A 15782-nucleotide genomic window follows, 5' to 3' on the forward strand; every position below is an offset into this window, starting at 1 on the left:
CGAACACGACACCGGACACCGTCCTTGTGCTTAAGGACAAGTAACAATGATGTCATCTCCCGTGTAGCATGGAACGGGATGGTTTACAGGCACTTAAAAGCTGCCTGACCTTGGGCCAGTTGTGTAAGCTCTCCGAGCCCTTTCCTCCTCCCTCACCTGTAAAACATGAATCTCCCAGGCCCAGAGCAGCGTGAGGATGGAGGGAGATAACGAACTCACCTCTCCAGGGGCCAGATGCCAAGGCCTGCGGGCTTCTCCTGCCCGCCGCCCCCACCATGCCCAGCCTACGCGCTACTCACCTCTCCAGCCTACAGGGTGGAGGAGCGCCCCTTGCCCTGTGCCCACGCCCACCCCCCCCCCGACACTCCCAAGTCCAAGTCAGAAGTCAAAGATTTTTATTATTCTACAGACACTTCTGAAAAGAGATCTAACTGAGAAAATATACAAAGCATTTAAGAGTTTCATCTCCAGAGAGCACCACGTCTGACTGGAGGCGTCGCAGCCTCCTCTTCAAGGCTCCGGGCTGAGAACGGTTAGCATATTGAACGATCAGTAAAAACATGCAAAAGTGAGAAGGGAAAGGAAAAATGCTGCGTTCCCCCAAAGCAGAGGGGGACGGAATTTCCGAACAAAGAGGAGGCAGGGTGTACAAGTACCAGGTGGCCCTCCCTCCCCCCACGTTATCTTTAAAACAGCTCTAAGCTTGGAGATGGCAACGAGCCCACCCACTCAGCAGGACCTACAGCTCATCTGCTCAGTGCTCAGCTCGGCAGGGCTGCTTGAGGACAAGGTGAGAGAAGCGACCCCCCTCTCCCCCATACTCTGTGGCTGAGGCTACAGGGACCCGGCTTGTGCTCCTGGGGGCCACGGCTGGGGGCCCTGGCTCCTCCTTTCTTTGGTTCCACTCGGAGAATGATTGTGCTTGATCGACTCATCCCCACCCCCTAAACTCCAGGCTCCGACAGGTGGGCTGAAGGCACTGACAGGAGTCCTGGAGAGACCCCAGGACAGCCGCCTTCCCTTGTGCTCTGGGTGGGTCCACCCTCGGACACATTCCCCCCATCCTCAGCCCAGGCCCAGGAATCTGGACACAGGAGGAAGTGTGCCGGCCAAAGAGAAAGCCTTTTGGGACTTTCCCGACTGTGCAGACATTTCTGAACCCCACGCCACACCCTCCCCCCACCCCATCCCCTCACCAGGACCCCCACGTGCCCGGCCCCTCTGTCCAGTCCTTCCCCAGGGCTGCCAGCGCAGCTGTGGGCTGGGCCTGGAGGCCCCAACTTCAAGATGGTGGTCACAGAAACCATCCTAGGGCACCCCCTCCATCCCCCAGACCCAGGAGGTCAGCAGAGGTGGGGGCCTCGAGAGGTCACGGCTCTGGTACAGGGAGGCGGGCAGGGCTGGAGAGGAAGGGAGACACGTCACATGTATGGAAAGGGGTCCAAAGTACAAGCGAAGCGAGGGGAAGGAGGAGGGCCGGAGAGCGGCCGGAAGAAGAAAAGGAGGAGTGCAGGGCCGGGGCCCTGAGGGAGGGGGCCATCACACCACCCCGCAGATGAGCGTCTCGACCACGAAGGTGTTCTCGAAGTGGCGGATAGCACTGCAGTTCTTGGCCGCACGCTTGTTGATCCCTGGGAGGGAACAGAGAAACCCCAGTGAGGCCTGTGTCCTGGCCCAGAATTGGCTGGTCCATCAAGGCCACCAGCCTCAGAGCCTGGGCAGGACTTCAGGACCCAGGGGGAGGATGCGGCTCAGGAAGCAACGCCCAGGTTCACCCAGAGGCAGAGCAGTGAAATGGTGAAAGCTAAGGAGCGGGACCGGCTCTGCCATCTTCCTGCTGTGTGACCTTTGGGGTGTTACCTAACCTCTCTGTGCCTGTGTCTGACCCTTTAAAAAGGGGCAGTAATGATAATAATGATAATGATAACTTACTCTTTAAAAAGCACATAAAGAGTGTAAAACAGAGCCTGGCACATAGTTAATGCTCAATTAACATCAGCTGTTATTATTGCTGCTACTCTCTGGGCTCTGACGCTGCTCTCCAGCTATGGGGCCCAGGGCAGGTTTGGAGCCCAGGGCAGGGGCCAAGGTGGGTGGAGCCAGCCACTCACGCCTCCGGGTAGCCCGGCGCCGCAGCCGGTAGGTGTCCTTCCCGCTGCACAGGTGGTAGATGAAGGAGCCCAGCGCCTCCTTGTCGCTGACGTGCTCCGTGACCACCATCTCCTCCTGGATGATGTACGTCTGTGGGAGGTAGGTCCCTCTCTGCAAAGGGAGCAGCCGCGGCGCCAGGTCAGCACCCAGGGCTCCCCTCCCGAGGTCTCTACTTGCCCACCGCCCACTCCCCTCCTCACCAGCCTTCTGCTCAGTGAGCCGAGTCCCCCACACCTGAGACGCCCGTCCACCCACACCCACCTCCCTCATCCCAGGCCGCACAGCTCGCCCTTCTGAAGGCCCAGGCACCTCCTGCCGGTGCCCAGCGCCTGCACTGCTGTGAATCATGCGTGCGTGCGGTCTGGTCTCCCACCCTTGGGGGGGCGCTCCTGGGGGCTCTGCTGACTTGGGGCAGGGCCGTGAAAGCTAAGGAAGCTGGTCTCAGGGTTCCTTACAAGTGAGGGGGGCAGAAGCATAGGGGGAGGAGAAGAAAATGAGAGGCATTGACTCTGGGATGTGGGAGAAGGGGGATGGAAGAGGGGACCAATTTGGGGTGCAACACCCCTGGGCACTGCCACCCTCTGCCACAGGAACCTCTCTTACCCCAGGCCTGGCCTCCATGGGGGTGGAGGGCAAGGAGCGACAAGATGCCGCCAAGACCACCGCTCACCTTCACATTCATGAGGAGCTCCCAGAAGTTGCGAGGGGGCAGCACGATGGTGGTGTTGAGCTCGATGACATAGCACTTGTCCAGGGAGATGTCGTGGTAGGCGGTGAGACCCTGAGCAGGAGGAGGGGGCCACGTCAGTCTGCAGGTGAGAGCCTGGCCCGGGCGGGGCTGCGAGAGGCCTTCCACCAGCCAAGGCACGAACCCCACCCGCCAGTGCAATGCACCCCGGATTCCTCAACACCTGGGCGGGCGCTCCCTTCTCTCATCTCCTGGCCTATGTTTGTAGGAGGTTCCACTTACTAGATGAAAGACACCAGCCGTCAAATGCCTCAGTTGTTACAGGGTTCTTCTCATGGGGTTATAGACTTGAGGGCTGGGGAACACGGTGATGTCCCAACTGTGCATCTCATCAAACATGCGAGGTCCAGCCACCCCTGTGCACAGCCTGGACCCTCAGTGAAGCTTCAGCCCGAGCCCTGTGTGTGCTACACCTCGATCAAATGTCAACACGGAAATACACAAAAAAGGAACACTGGCCGCGCCCATGACAGCCAGCGTCTGCCAATGCCAGGTGGCCGAGGAGAAAATCAACCCTGGCTAGCTCTCATTCAGTGATAACTGCATCACCTACATAATAAAAGCAGTGTCTTTAACACCTGGATAAACTAAACCGTGAACATCTACTGCACAGTTTATATTACACAGTATGTTCCCAAAGGATGCACAAGGGACGTCGGCCTTCTCCTTTCACAGGACTCCTGGTGGAAGGGGGCTCTGGGTCCTTGGGACACCCTCTCACTGCCCCTGGCCCGCCCCCGACCGGCCTCACCCGTTGAAAGTCGTGGATGATGTCTGCGGGGTCGCCGCCGCCAAACTGGGGCACGGGCACGTTGATGCGCTCGTAGTTCTCTTCGAGGTAGATCTTCACGTCCTCCTCCAGCTCCATCCGGGTGCGGACCTGGGAGGACAGGGAGTCCTCGTAGAGGACGCCGCAGTGGAAGAAGTTGTCTCGGGCCAGCTGAGCAAGGCGTGGGGGAGAGAGACAGACGGGTCACGCAGCGCCCTCGGCACAGCCGCTGCTGCCCACCCAGCCGCTTCCCACTCCCAGGGCCTAGGGAAGTAGGACGGGTGGGACGGTGAGACCTATTTCACAGACAAGAAACTGAGACACGTGGGGAATCAGGGAGGGTGAGCTGGGTCTGCCAGTTCCTAGGGGGACGACCTCTCCGGGCCTCAGTTTCCCCATCTGTAAAATGAGGTGATCTGGCCTCCAAGCCCAAGCCCATGAGTCTACGCCTGTGAAATGGGGTGGTCCATAAATGGGAGGACCAGCCACCTCCACAAGGGACAGACGCCTGAGAAAGAGCCTGGGGTGGGCGGGAGGGTCCTCAGGGGCAAACACAGGCGGTCTGGATTGGACAGGCAGGCAGAACCCTGAGGCGGGGAGGGGTCCCACCCTTCACCACCACCCGAGGGCAGTCAGCCGCCTTTCCTGCCCCCTGCTGTGGGGCCCTGCAGACCTTGGGGGGCACAGGAGGGAGGGGGAGGAGCCCAGAGGCAGCCCCCTTAGATTCTGGTGGTACCACCACAGCCTCTGAGTCCAGCCTCACATAGTTCCACCACCTTCCCTGGACCCTGTGCCTCAGGAAAAACCTCGACAAAAGCTGTGCCCCCTCTCTGAGCAGCCAGCCTCCCGCCTCCATCCATAAGGGAAGTGAGGCAGTGTGACATGACGGAGGCGGAGTGACCAAGCGGGTGGACCAGTATGCCCACTCGGACTCCTCCAGGGGCTCCTCTAGATCTGTGCCCGGCTGCTGGCCTGCAATCGGCAGGACTTCCGTTTCTCTGTTATAGGGTAAGCTTTCCCAGGAGGATGGGGCATCACACGTGAATCATACCGTCCCAGGGCTGCTCTGGGGTGCCCCCATATGCCTGGAACTGGCGTGGAGTGAGGAACCCCAGGAGGGTGTGAGTGGGGACTGGGAACAGAGGGGACCAGGAGCCACAGCTGGTCCAAGGGAGGATGGGGGCTGCACCAAGAAAAGGCTGGGGAGAGGGTCCTGCACGGGAGGGTATGAACCGGGAACAAGTGGGGATCAGGACATGGTGGGGGGGTGGGGGGGAAAGGGAGGGGATGCCAACAAAAGGGGAAGTCGAACAAAAAGGGAACTGAACAAAAAGGGAAGTCTGCAGGCGTGTGGGAGCTGAGGTTTCAGGGGAAAGCCCCGGGAACACCAACTCTTCAGTAATTTCCGTCGCTGAAACACTGGGTGACAACAGAGTTACGGCCCAATGCTAGAGGTCACCTGGGTCATAAGCGCCTGGCAATTCCCAGCCTTTTTGTCATTCTGAGATTCCCCGCTCATTGAGCTGATGGTTCTTCTTTTGAGTTGCCTTTAACTGAACAGCCCTCAGTTCCCAGACCTTGGGGGCACTGCCTCCCTCCTAGGTCTGCGTCGATCACAAGGTCACTGTGACCGTGACCAGTCCTCTCGGCCCAGCTTCCTGCCAACTGGCAGTGTGACCAGATAACCCGGAGTGCAATGGCAGGTGGAGGCCACCCTTACAGGAGGCGGTGTGAAGCTGTCTATACCCAGCCTCCAGCTTTCTCGTTTTGTAATCCAAATGCCCAAGCACGGAATGGAATTCCTTAAAGCATGAGCCGCGGGCACAGGGCCCGGGCTCTGAAGGGATCACAGAGGTCCAATTTCTGCTGGATCTGAGTTTCTGGTGATAACGCCAGGGTGGCACTGTGGGAAGGGGCCACAGGTCACAGGGGCCCAGATTCCCATCCTGGGTCCCCATCACTGACTGTGTTCCTGGGAGAGTTCCCTGTTGGCCTCAGGTGTGTCTGAATAAATGGGTAAGGACATTCCTCCAGGGTCCATGGGAGTCAGAGGACAGGCCCCAGTCCTGTCTCCTGGGCCAGTGCTAGGCTCCTCAGGATGAGGGGCTGAGGATGGGCTCGTCAGGCCCAAGGAGGCCCGAGGGAGGAGGGCGGATGCAGGTCTTCTGGGCCTGCCTGGGCACTCCTCCCACCTGGGGTCATGGTCGGGGTTTCCCGCTTGCCCTTCTCCTCACAGCCCCACGCACCTGGCTCTCACCTGCTCACGTCACCTACTCCTGCCAGCTCCCACACCCACCGCAAACTCGCACACCTCCCTCCCTCCTCTCTAAACCCTACCCTTTCTCTCAGGCCCTGCCTCCCCCTGCCCAGCCTCACCTGAGCCAGGAAGAAATATCTGTAGATGTAGACGGAGGCAAACACGAGGCCCATGAGCAGTACGACCATGCCCATCGACAGGTAGCACACGCCGCCCACGGAGCCCCCCTTCTTGTAGCGGTGGTGGGGGGGCCGCTCCTCCTGTGGACAGCAGTGCCAGAGTCAGCCAAGTGGTGGTCCCACACCCCTGGGAATTGTCCCACCCCTTTTTTTGAATGAGACCTCACCCTGCTGGCCGGGGCCCGGAGGGAGCCTTGGGGGCAAGGGGAGGGAAGGTCAGTGCCCAGGATATACAGAGCATCTTCTAGAAGGACAGGAAAGCCTCACCAAGGTCTCCCCAGCTCCTCCTCCCACCTAAAGAGAAACTGAGACCCACCTCGAAGCCACAAAATGACTTCCTGGGATTATGCAAGTGCATTTTGAATTACCCACGCGACTAGTTCCCCTTCTTATACCAGCTGCGACCACAGTATATTCTCGAAAACACAGAATGGGGAAGCACAGACACAGCCTTAGTGACTACGCCCAGCCTAGGAACCTATAGGAACTGGGGTGCAATGGCCGGGCTCAGAGCTGCTCTGGGCAATGGGGAGCCAGGGAAGGCTTTTGAGGCGGGGAGTGTCAAGATACCCCCGAAGGCTGGAGTGCACAGGGTGGACTGGAACAGGGCAGGGGGAGGGAGGCTGCTGGGCTCCAAGTCAGCACTCACTGACTGATGGGGACAGGGGCTCAGGGAGGCCCATAGGGTCTGGGCACCGTGCTTGTCTCCCTCCGGCCAGGCAGCACCGGGCCTGCGATCCCCTCTGGGCAGAGCTCAGCCTGCCGGGGGCAGCAGTGGCCCCACATGGGCACTGGCCAGCCGTGACAAGCAGGCTGTCAGTAGTGGAGCCCGCAGGGTGAATCTGGAGGCTTCCAGAAGCTGGGGCACTCCTGCCAGGAGGAAAATGTGGCTGTGGCAGCAGCAGCTGCCGCCAGGGAGGCAGGGCAGGCAGCTCCTGGAAAAAACCTGCTCTGGGGAGCGGGACTGGGGCTCAGGACAGTGGCTACACGGCTGCCAAGAAGAAGCACGTCAATGTGACCCTGCTCCCGGCCACACGTGTCTGGGCCGGTGGATGAGGCGTGTGTATAAAACTCAATAACACTGCTTTTTTTCTTTTTTTTTTTTTGGTGAGGGAGATCAGCCCTGAGCTAACATCCATGCTAATCCTCCTCTTTTTGCTGAGGAAGACCAGCTCTGAGCTAACATCTATTGCCAATCCTCCTCCTTTTTTTCCCCCAAAGCCCCAGTAGATAGTTGTATGTCATAGTTGCACATCCTTCTAGTTGCTGTATGTGGGATGCCGCCACAGCATGGCCTGACAAGCGGTACATCGGTGCACGCCCGGATCCGAACCCAGGCCGCCAGCAGTGGAATGTGTGCACTTAACCGCTAAGCCACGGGGCCGGCCCTCAATAACACTGCTTTACCGGAGCGCTGGACTGGCTCTAACCAGCTGTGTGACCTTGTCATCTCTCATCTCTATGCTTGTCTTGCCCCCAACCCCTGCCCTAACCCGGGCCCTCATCCACCCTGGGCGACGGTGCAAAGGCCCCAGGCCTGCCTCTGCCTCCAGTGTCCACCATTCCATCCCTCCTCCACAGTGTCCAGATACAGCCAGGTGAAGTCAGAGGCCAGACCTCAAGGAGCCAGGTGGTGTGCGGGGAGGGGAGGAGCCCAGCCCCGGAGGCTGAGCTTCTCCCATGGCTGTGCCACTAACTGCTGCTCAGCCCTCTTCCTGCCATGTTTCCTCTCTCCTTTCGTCCTGGAGCCAGTGGTGGGAGGGTGGGGACACGGTTCAGGTCCAAGTTACCCAGGACAGGTCCTTATCTCTTAGCGCAGCACAGGGGGCCCAGCCTGATTGGGGTGGGGCAGGGGGCCAGCTGTGCCCCTCAGGTCCCCTCCCGAGGCCCCCTGGCTTAGTACATACGGGGGAGTGAGGCCCGGGCCTCAGGGAGCAGAGGGGAGTCCCACCAGAGGGGCCGATGCCTCCCTCCTTGGGGCTCTCCTCACCCCCTGCTCCCAGCAAAGGGAGAAAACGCCTGGAGGACCCTCCCCTCACTGGGTGCATCCCCACCAGGCCAGCCAGCTCTCAGCCTCAGCACCACCGGATGGAGGCACAGGACGGGGAGGTGCCCCAGCCCATCCTGTCCCCCACCCATGACCCCGGTCTGCCCTCCAGGGAGCTCGCCTGGCAGAGGCAGGAGGTCAAACCTGCTGCCCCTCACTCACTGGGCCCATCTGCACACCTGGGGCCTCTCCCAACCCTGGCCCTGCTGCGGGGGTCCTGTGATCAAACCAGAGAAGCAAGCTTGTGAGACCACCCATGTGCCTGGCACCTCCTCAGCACCCCGGGAGCACTAACCAAGGTCACCAACACTGGTGGCCACTGCCCACAGGGCCCTCAGGGACAGCTGCCAGCTGGATGGGGTGGGGGCTGCAATGGCTTCCACTTTCCAGGGGGCTCCCAGGAGCAGCACAGGATGCGGCGACCCGACAGCCAAGCTCTGCCAACGTCTCACAAGGAACAAGCCACCCCAAGGGCTCCAGCCGTCGTGAGTGGATCCCAAGGAAAGAAGGGTGACCCAGAAGACAGGCCAGGCCACCCGCACCAGATGTGAATCCTGCCCTCGGGGCACGACATTTGTATTTAGTGGGACAAGTGGGGCTGCCAGGACCCAGAGCTGAGAAGGGCCCAGAGCCCCAGCAAGGTCTGGGATCCACGCGTGGGGACCATTGCCACCTGCCCCTCGGCAGGTTCTTATGAAAAATGTGAACAGACGCTTCCTGACGGGGTTTTGTTGAGATTAAAGGAGACAAAGAACCTGAAAGCCCTTTGTAAAGGATCAAGTGCTGGATAAAAATAGCAGCTCTTTATCAGCCTAACCTTTCCTTTTTAGGGCCACCGCCGTGGACAGCTGTTGAGGCTGCAGTGGGCAAGCTTTTGCTCCTGCATTTGGAAGCAAGGTTGTAAGAACCGCTTAAAAAACCCCAACAACAAAGTCAATGGGCTACAGCGGCAGCCCCAGGGCCTGCCCCACAGATGAAGTTCACGGACAAGCTGAGGCCTCCTAGTTTTCCAGTCGCTGCTTCTGGCTGGGTCAGGCGTTCCTAAGCGCCTGGGGGAGGGGCCAGGCTTGGCAGCCACAGAGGGAGGTGGGGAGAGGAGGTCAGGGAGGACAGGGGAGGGAGGAGGGGGGCTGGAGTGGCCCCAGCTGAATGCGAGGGGTGGCTAATGTGGCTGAGAAGGACACAGCCTCCAGCCAGGACCCCTGGCTCTGCCCTGCATCCTCACATGTCTTTGTGGGGGTCATCGTGAAGGTTGGGGATCCCCCACCTTTCCTAGGTGTGGAGTGGACAAATGGTTTCCTACCCACCTTTACTGACATCCCCTAGTGCACACTTAGAGCTCACACCCTACTCCCCTCCAGCCTGCGGGGGCCAAATCCCCAGAAGCATCATGGCCGAGCAGGGGGGCTGGAAGGTAAAGCAGGACCAGAGGCTGCCAGGAGGCAGGCAAGTAACCAGGGATGTCCCTACTTCAGCTTCAAGACAGAAGTCACTTCGATGGAAGTCCCCACGCAGGAGGGAGGGCCCCCGAATCCTGCCCCAGCCCTGCCATCGCTCACTGGGCCCCACACTACACAAGACCAAGGCTCAAAGTCTGAAGCCGTGGCATGCACACGGGCCCCTCACACTTGCAGCCCCCCGTGCAGCCTGTCAGACGCCTCTGGGGAGCACAGTCAGCCTGGGCGGAACTCCGGCCCTCACTCCTTGGGATCCCTGGCTGCCCAGCTCACCCAAAACGATGGCCAAGGGGCCTGCTTCCTGAAGCTCCCAAGTTTCACCCGTTACGCAGGAGACCCAGGAAAATGCTGCCCCCACATGGAGCACTTACTGACAGCCAACCATCTGGGGGGCTTCCATTTAGAAAGCAGAAAAATACTGCATACTGTTTCCATGGCAACTGGGCTTTCTGAGCAAAGTGCCTCTTCTGGGGCATGTGAGCCAGGCGGTGGGGCATGTGAGCCAGGCGTCCGGGGACCAGAGAGGGGCCTGGTCTGCCACCTGCCCACGTCATTGAGGCCCGCCATGGCGCTCACTAAATGATTTAGCAAAGCCAGGGCCAAAACAGTCAGGGGGAACCCAGCCAACTGGAGCGTTAGCTCAGCAGACCCTCATGGTTCACGGAGAGAGTTCCTCAGCTGCCTCTCCTGGGTAACAATGTCCAAGTTAATTGCAAGCGGATTCAAGTACAATTGCAGGCTGCTCAGAGGAGCCTAGCAGGGGAGCCAGAAATGCACTCGCTGCAGGCCCGGCGGCCGGCTGGGGGGAGGTGGTCTCACCATGCCTCCCAGACTCATTCCCTTCCTCAGTATCCTTCTTCCCCAGGCTGCAGACCACAGAGGCAAGGGCACCAATGGGGTGTGTAAGTGAGAGAGACAGACAGACAGACAGAAGACTAGCAGGGGTAGGGGACTGCGCAAATGCCATCTGCCCACCAGAGCATGCAGAGCTGTGCTCAGATGTGCTCAGCTGGGGTAAATGCCAACAAGGGTCATGAATTGGCCGTCAGTGGAACCCCATTCGTGTCGTGTTGCCCAGCGGTGCCCTAGTTGTGGGCAGGATGAGGAAGAACAGCGTGGACCCCCAGAGAACATTCCTGCCCAGCCCTCCGCTCTGCTTGGCTGGGCCAAGCTGGATGGATTCTCTCTTCTGGCGAATTCTCTCTTCTGTTCCGTTTCTGACATTCAAGATGAGACTCCAAAGAACAAAGGATCAGGAGGAGGAGAAGCAAAGCTGGTTGCTGGGGGAGCTCTCTTGGAGGAGGCTGCAGGGCATGAGGTGGCCGGCCACGCTTCCCTGGCGGTCTGCTGACAGCCTTGAAACATGCAAGGGCGGCCGAGAGAACAGAGAAGTGAGGAAAATAGAAAGAGAAAGCAGAAAAGCCACTGTGGCGTGTGCCCAAATGCCAAAGCCCCTCTGGAAGGCCCAGGGCAGGCCAGGAAGGGGACAGCCCGAAGTCCCCACCCGTCATGGGGCAGGACCTGCAGCAAGGCCGCCTTGTCCCGAAGGTCCTTTCAGCCCCGAGCAGGGCCAGCGGGGATTAGGGCACTGGGGCAGGAGGGCTCCAGATACACCTTCCTGGCTGGCAGGGGACCCGCCCCCAACCACTCGGGGAGACCCAGCTCCTCCTGCCAAGGGCATGAGGCCAGGACACAGAAAGTGAAATCTGATCCCCAGGTATGTAGGCTGGGGGAGGGGACGACACCGGGACCATTAATCAAAGGCAAAAGGGAAGGAGAAAATTATAGCAGTAAGATGACCGTACTGAACATGATTTTTTCTCCTCTTGCAGCCCCCAGCCCACTCGAGTCTGTACATGTCCACACCTGGCTGTGTGTGTGTGTGTGTGCGTGTGTGTGTGCAGGCACAGGCAGTTTGTGGGGAGAGGGGAGCCAGGCTGAGAGGCGCAGGGCTGCCCAGTGGGCCTCCAAGGGGGAAGAATGATCCTGCGAGAGGGTACTCACAGGGGGCCCTTCCTGTTCAGCCCACTTGCCAAGCTGGCTTCCCGCCGCCCAGCAGCGCAAGCTTCTCATTATCTCAGAGGCAAACACCACGTGGGGAGGGTGGGCAGCTAGAGGCCCAGCTGGGCCCCCACCCCCCGCTTCCCCCAGGCTCACCGAGGCACTTCCTTCAGCAGCAGGTCTGGGGACAAAATCCTCCTTGTGCTTCAGTTTTTGCTCAGAAGCAGAGGGACCCCGGCTGTGAGGGTGCTGCCCCAGCTGCGGCCCCGGGGGCCTGCGCACAGGTTGACATTTTATTATAACAGCCAGAGAGTGGCTCACTGCTGAGAAGCATTAGCAAACTCATCTGTTCATCGATTCCTTCCAGGGCTTTAAATCTTATTTCTGAGTCCAGTTCAGTAACCAAGGAGGGTTTGAGGGTCACCCCCAGCCAGAAGAAACCTTCTGATAAGCTTTCCTCTGCATCCCATCAGCATGGGACAGTCTGCCTGCCTGTCCCACTCGGCCCTCTCCTTCGGTGCCCTAGTAAGTGGCTGATGCTCTGGTCCTGGGCTACATCTGTGAAAGCCCAGTGCTTGCTGTGCTCACTGCCCGAGGCAGGAGAGGGGGCCGGGCACTGGATGTAGAAAATGTGCTCAATGGATGTGGAAAATGTGCTCAATGGCCGGGAGAAGGACACAAGAGGCTCACAGAAGAGAACTCTCTTCCCAAGGCTCCAACTCCAGCCGGCAAGTGGCAGAGCCAACATACAACACCCCAAAGCCCCCTGTGCATCACCTCGGAGAGCTATGCGAGTTTACTAACACGCAGATCTGTCCTAAAGGTGCTGGGATTTTAATCCTCCTCTTGGGCCCCCATCACTCCCCCTTGCCAATCAAGAGACCGATGGGACCCTGCCCAACTGACAAGGTTTGGGGGAGGAGGCTGGCTCAGCAGGCTCCAGGCTGTCACACAGGGCCCCAAGCATCAGGAAGATGTTGATATTTCCATTTCACGCTGGGTGAGGGGGAAGAGAGGAAGCTGGATTTTGGAGCCAGAAGCTGGACGTCAGTTACTGCCAAGGCGATGCTGGCGTCTGCCATCCGGCCCGCCATCATCATCCGGCTGCTGCCAGAGAATGTGTCGCTCCTGCGAACTTCGGCGGACCTTCTGATGAGTTTGAATTACATCCTCCCACTGTCTGGCTGGTCCTCGCTCCTGCCCAAATCCTATAGCTCTCAGAGGCAGGGTCCTGATTTCCAGGCCTCAGCAGGGTGCCCGGCCCTGGGAGAAGCAGCTGGGAAAAGAAGGGGGCAAGGACGCTGTCTGGGCCCCCATCCCTGCACCCTCCCTGGGGCTGAGAGGAAGGAGGCTTGAAGAGCCCCTCCCAAACTTCTAAAGCTGCAGACCACGGTCTTCAAATACGGAGTGCCCCCTCCCCATCTAAGCATCAGATGAAGATGGAGCTGCTCTGACTGGATGCACAGCAACCCCCCAGCCCAGCCCAGGGCGCCGCTGATGCTGCAGCGACCACACCAGGACGGGGAGCTCACCAGGGCTCCTCCTCGCATTCTGCACTCAGGGTCGATGCTCGGGCTGTGACACTCGCCTCTGAGGCCCCTCTCCAGCGTCCCTCTTGCAGAGCACAGGTCATCCCCTGCAAACCCCCCACCCCACCCCAACCCCAATACTCCCGGCAAGGTTGAGTCTGAGCCATAAACTTGGGCACAGGCCTTGGCGCCGAGGAAGACGCCTCAGAAGAGCAGCGAGAAGAGGGAGCGACTGGACAAAGACTTTCGAAGTCCTGTCTCCAGGGGGAGGGGTGGGCCTTGGCGCGCCCCAAGACCGCCGGGGGCGACGGCTGCGTGGACACCTTTGCCGGGGCACTATAAAGCCTGGCTGGACCAGCGTCGCCTCCGCTCGCCTCGCCTCCCTGCTCGCCACGCGTCCTACCCACTCCGGGCCCTGCCCCGGTCAGACTCCACGCAGCTCAGGCAGTTTTCCGCGGCGGAAATGCCTTCTCCCCCCCAGGCCAGAGGGAAGGGGGGAGGAGGAGGAGGACGCCGGAGGGGAGGGGGTGCACCGAGGCCCGCCCCCACAAAGCGCGGCCGGGATGCGGGAGGGCACCCGGGCAGCGGGTTTAGAGCCTCCTCGCGGGGTGGAGGGCGCAGCCCGAGCGCGAGCGGGGAGAGGAAGGAAGAGGGGAGCAGGGAGGCCCAGAAGGCAGGGGGTTGGGTAGGATCCCGGCGCTCAGCCTCGTAACCCCGAACTCGGATCCTGGACGTGCCGCCGGGCGGGTTCTGGTTTATTTTCGTTTCATCTTTCACCACTTTCTGGTCCACCAATTCAGGTGCGGACCAGCAGCACAACCACAGCCCCCGGCAGCCTCCCCCCACCATCTGGGAGGAAATCAATGGCCCCTCCACCTTCGTCGGCACTCCCCCATTCCCCACCTATCACGACCCACCCCCCTACTTTGGGGAACTAACACCCCTCCGCCCATCCCCCACCTGGGGACTCGACTCGCGGCCCCTCCCCCTTGACTGGAACCAGACGCAAACCCCTCACCAACACTCCTCGAACTTCTTCGGACCAGCCTCGTCCTCCTGTTTTGGGGCCTAGGGCCCCCCCACTTTTGGAAGAGACCTCGAGCGCTTCCCTACCTGGGGGCCAGCGACTCGGATCCCCTCCCGCTCTTCGTACTCAGGCTTTCGACCGCCGCTTTCGGACAGGACCCAAGCCCCCTCCCCACTTTGGGAGTGGGATGACCCATTCCAGACTCCCAACCCCGCTTTGCTCACGGTTCCGGGGCCCCGATGCGTCTCGGACAGTCTCCGGGCAGGCGAGGCGCGCCCCCGTCGCACCCCCCACCTCCTCGGCCCCTCTCACCCGAGCCGGCGTCAGCAGGATCTCAGCGGCCGGGGCGGGCGCCGGGGCCGAGGCCGACGCCGAAGCCTTGTCGGCCTTGATGCCGGCCACGGCGGGCTGGAAGCTGATCTTCACCATGGCTGCGCCGGGCCGTGCGTCCGCCCCGCAGCCTCTCTCTGTGCAGCCGCCGCTCCGCGCTCTGCAGGCACCGGAAGTTTGGATCCTGTTCACATCTCTTTCTCTAACCCCACCCCCAGCCCTCCCCGCCCCCGGCCGCCACGGGAGGGCCCTGGCGTCGGCCGCGCCTGCGCCCCCTTGCCGCCCGTGGGGCGCAGTGACCCCTGCCGGGCGCGCTGCTCCGACTTGGGAAGGTCTGAGGTTCTCTCAGCCACTCACTCACTCACTCAAACATTCATTCACTGACTCCACCCGTCCGTCCTTCCGTCCATCCGTCCGTCCGTCCGTCCGTCCGTCCATCCATCCATCCATCCATCCATCCATCCATCCACCCACCCATTAAGTCAGGCATGGACTTAGCCCCCTTCACAGCCTTATCCCTTCCAGCTCCCTCTCCAAGACCAGCAACCTCAGAACACACCGTCTTTGTTAAAACACTGTTTGCCAGGCCGGTGCAGCTTCTAGACAAGTTCCCCATCTCCCTTCCCCACTTCGTACCCTCCTCTTTGGAAACGCTGGAGCCTCCGCTATATCTGCTCCCACGGCTCCCTCCTCAGGCTCCCTCCTCCAACCTGGCCTGGGTCCTGGGAGGAGGCTTCAAGCCAGGCGCCTAACTGCTTGCCTGCATCCTGTATCCATCCACACCTCCTTCATTCTCTATCATTCTTTTTCCTTCATTCTTCGTTCCTGCAGAACCTTCCTGAGGGCCCCTGGGGGTGCATGCTGAGGACGCTGGGAGTAGAGAAATGAAGGCAGCTCCTGCTCTTGGACTCGTGTTACCTATGGCCTCAGTTACTGAGTGATGGGCCGTTACCCGTTTTTCATCTATCCAGGAAGATTATGGCCAGTGTGATGGGAAGATACACAGGGCACGTGTCCCGAGGCTTGGGTTCCAATTACGACTTTGCCCCTGCAAAGCATCATGGGTATTGGGGAGGAGCAGAGGCTTCTGTTGCTGGGGCATCTCTTGGCACCAAAGCTCTGGATCAAGTCCCTGGTCCAGGCTGGACTGGAGACAATGCCTAGCAAACCACACACAGCCTTGGGCTGAACATCAGCTTTGGTTCTGCAGTTGGGCTAATGGGGGAAGGCAGGGGAGTCCTCCACTGACCCCTTCTACCTCTCAAGTCTTGGTTGGCTGCCTCAAGC

General features: G+C 60.3%; 1 protein-coding gene across 1 annotated transcript; it reads right to left on the bottom strand.

The window, feature by feature from the left end:
• Window positions 1-378: 378 nt before the first annotated feature.
• On the bottom strand, window positions 379-14660 carry ITM2C (integral membrane protein 2C). Its single transcript, XM_004427664.3, has 6 exons — window positions 14478-14660; window positions 6045-6185; window positions 3651-3839; window positions 2822-2932; window positions 2112-2262; window positions 379-1631 (listed from the first exon to the last, which is right to left on the bottom strand). Exons 1-6 carry the CDS (start codon window positions 14592-14594, stop codon window positions 1540-1542), a joined length of 801 nt encoding a protein of 266 aa, XP_004427721.1. The 5' UTR covers window positions 14595-14660; the 3' UTR covers window positions 379-1539.
• Window positions 14661-15782: the final 1122 nt, after the last annotated feature.

The sequence above is a fragment of the Ceratotherium simum genome, chromosome 37 (genome assembly GCF_057802395.1).
Source record: "Ceratotherium simum simum isolate JZ-2026a chromosome 37, ASM5780239v1, whole genome shotgun sequence".
In the NCBI taxonomy this organism is placed as follows: Eukaryota; Metazoa; Chordata; class Mammalia; order Perissodactyla; family Rhinocerotidae; genus Ceratotherium; species Ceratotherium simum.

What these genes read in the sequence shown, in the direction of transcription:
- ITM2C (XM_004427664.3), bottom strand. Translation starts at nt 14,594, where the DNA reads ATGGTGAAGATCAGCTTCCAGCCCGCCGTGGCCGGCATCAAGGCCGAC. An exon ending in TCATCCACGACTTTCAACGG is followed by an intron (nt 2,933 to 3,650) that starts GTGAGGCCGGTC and finishes CCTCCTGCTCAG; the next exon opens with GGTCTCACCGCCTACCACGA. An exon ending in AGCTCCTCATGAATGTGAAG is followed by an intron (nt 2,263 to 2,821) that starts GTGAGCGGTGGT and finishes CTCCCTTTGCAG; the next exon opens with AGAGGGACCTACCTCCCACA.